The sequence below is a fragment of the Cariama cristata genome, unplaced genomic scaffold (genome assembly GCF_000690535.1).
Source record: "Cariama cristata isolate BGI_N322 unplaced genomic scaffold, ASM69053v1 scaffold10760, whole genome shotgun sequence".
Taxonomy (NCBI): domain Eukaryota; kingdom Metazoa; phylum Chordata; class Aves; order Cariamiformes; family Cariamidae; genus Cariama; species Cariama cristata.
The window spans coordinates 1-2,041 of record NW_009595281.1 but is presented as its reverse complement, the minus strand read 5'-3'; the positions used below and the strand labels follow the sequence as shown (position 1 = coordinate 2,041).

Genomic DNA, 2,041 nt, shown 5'->3' with positions numbered 1-2,041 from the left:
TGTGTGGTGTGGGGGGGGGGGGGGGCGGGTCAAACAGATTACAAAAAAGTGCTTTAAATGCATAGTGTTGTGTGCTGCCATGTCACAAAAATAGGCTTGTCAAGGCAGGTGAGGTGTATGAATGCACAAGAGCCTCATGGAACTGCAATCAAGTGCAACTGTAAGTAATACTGTATAGAGTCTACCATCCGACCAGTGGACAATACTTTCAAGGCATTCAATTAGCTTACCCTTTGCTGTCTGCTAGACTATTCACATTAACTATCACATTCATTGTACATGTTGCAAGGAATGCCTGCAACGTCAGTTTTGGCTAAGAGTATGACGTGAAAGCATTCCTTGGATCCTACATAAACCTACCAGGATTAAACAGTCTAATGGCAATCACTGGTAGACTGCTTAACAATGACATCTCCTTCAGGGACATTAGGGAAGGGACTTATTTTTTGAGGAGGGAAGGGGACAGGGAGACTAATACTATTCCAATTGAACGAGCTGCAGAAATGGAAGCTCCTTAGATCCAGATGGCACTTGTCTGTCTTTTTATAAGGGTTTTCCTTCAAGTGAAACTACCACATTGCCTCCCAGTTTCTCTCCAAGTGTTGAACGGTCCTTAATATCATCCAAACCATTTACTTGCCACTCGTGTTTAATACCTGAAAGACAGACGGACAACAATGTGCTTGTGAGAACTGCAACATGTAAACGGCATTATAATTCATGAGTAAAACATTTTTAGGTCCGTACCTGTAAATTTCTTTTTAATGGCATCTTTAGAACTTGCGTAGATCATCTTGCTTTTTAAAGGGGCACTTTCAGGAGCCCTTTGAAGGAAAGAAGAAAACCACAACAAAACAGTTATTCAGTCATCCAGTGTTAACTCCAGAATATTCAATTTTAACAGCAAGCTTTGCTTTTACACACCAGAATATAAATACCAGGTCTTCTTTCTTAGATTCCTTTGTCTCGTATGTGGCATCATACAAAGCGTACCGGCAATCATTCAAAGGTAGCAACTTCACAAAGGCTGTATAGGGGTCCTCCACAGTATCTCCAATGTCACCAACCAATATCTGCTTTGACTCCTCTACAATTATTTGTTTTTTGTCATCACTTAAGCAGAAGAGAACAGCTTTCTTTCTTTTCTTAATTTCTTCTGGGGTTGAAGATTTCCTTACTTTCATGTCATTAAAAACCTTTATGACTTCATCGTTCACTGTTACTCCAGAAGCCTGTAAAATGAGATCAAAGGAATAATTTAAACGAAAAAAATTAACACTTACTAGAAAAGATAATAGCCCACAGCGCTAGATAAAGAAGTCTGCCTGCCCCCACAAAAATAAAAATACTATACTCAACCTGAACACACTATGCATTTAGTAATCTTTGCATGATTGGAGCAGAAGATATAAAGGAGGTGTAAATTCTGTACTCTCTTGTTGCAGATCTCAGCATCTTCAGCTGTGATTCTGGACAGCAGTTTTATACAACTAGGCACGCAACTCAAGCAGTTTTCCATTACCTTATCATGCACTTGGCTTATCTGGGGGAGGGGGAGGGCAGGGGGTGTGGGAACTGGACCTAGGAGAGGAGTTTGCAGTTTTGCGTTGGGATGGGGGTGGGCTTTTTGTTCGGGTTTTTTTTTTTTTTTAGTGGAATAAACGGTACAGCAGCAGCTCACATCCAGCACTGTCATGACTCTCATTTTGTTGGGTGATGTAAGGCTCTACAAGCAGCAGAAATGTTTTCTGCATTGTGTCAGCTTCAACACCGCGCTTTAAAAACTCCTGATTTTTACTTCGTACTGCTGCATGAGTATCATTTCATTGCTCCTCCTTCATACAAAAATACCAGTTACAACGCGTACGGCTCCCCATAAGGCTTGCAAGCCGTTCAAAACCCGAGCCTAAAACAGCAAGAAAACAAAACACTGACAGGGAAAACGAGGAGCTCACGGCAAAAAGAAAATGGTTTAGCAAGCCCTATTGCAAGCGAGAGAGCTAAACCCATCTGCAGCGCCCTTGCCCTCGGTCCAACAATT

General features: G+C 41.6%; 1 protein-coding gene across 1 annotated transcript; it reads right to left on the bottom strand.

The window, feature by feature from the left end:
- Positions 1 to 78: 78 nt before the first annotated feature.
- CFL2 (cofilin 2 (muscle)) lies at positions 79 to 1,232 on the bottom strand. The gene is made up of 3 exons (XM_009701515.1): positions 925 to 1,232; positions 748 to 824; positions 79 to 656 (listed from the first exon to the last, which is right to left on the bottom strand). The coding sequence occupies exons 1-3, from the start codon at positions 1,182 to 1,184 to the stop codon at positions 544 to 546; spliced, it is 450 nt and encodes a 149-aa protein (XP_009699817.1). The 5' UTR covers positions 1,185 to 1,232; the 3' UTR covers positions 79 to 543.
- Positions 1,233 to 2,041: the final 809 nt, after the last annotated feature.

Excerpts from the sequence above, each read along its gene's own strand:
- CFL2 (XM_009701515.1), bottom strand. The coding sequence starts at position 1,184 with ATGAAAGTAAGGAAATCTTCAACCCCAGAAGAAATTAAGAAAAGAAAG. Across the intron at positions 825-924 it reads GACCTGGTATTTATATTCTG|GGCTCCTGAAAGTGCCCCTT; the intron begins GTGTGTAAAAGC and ends TTTCCTTCAAAG. Across the intron at positions 657-747 it reads CATTAAAAAGAAATTTACAG|GTATTAAACACGAGTGGCAA; the intron begins GTACGGACCTAA and ends TCTGTCTTTCAG.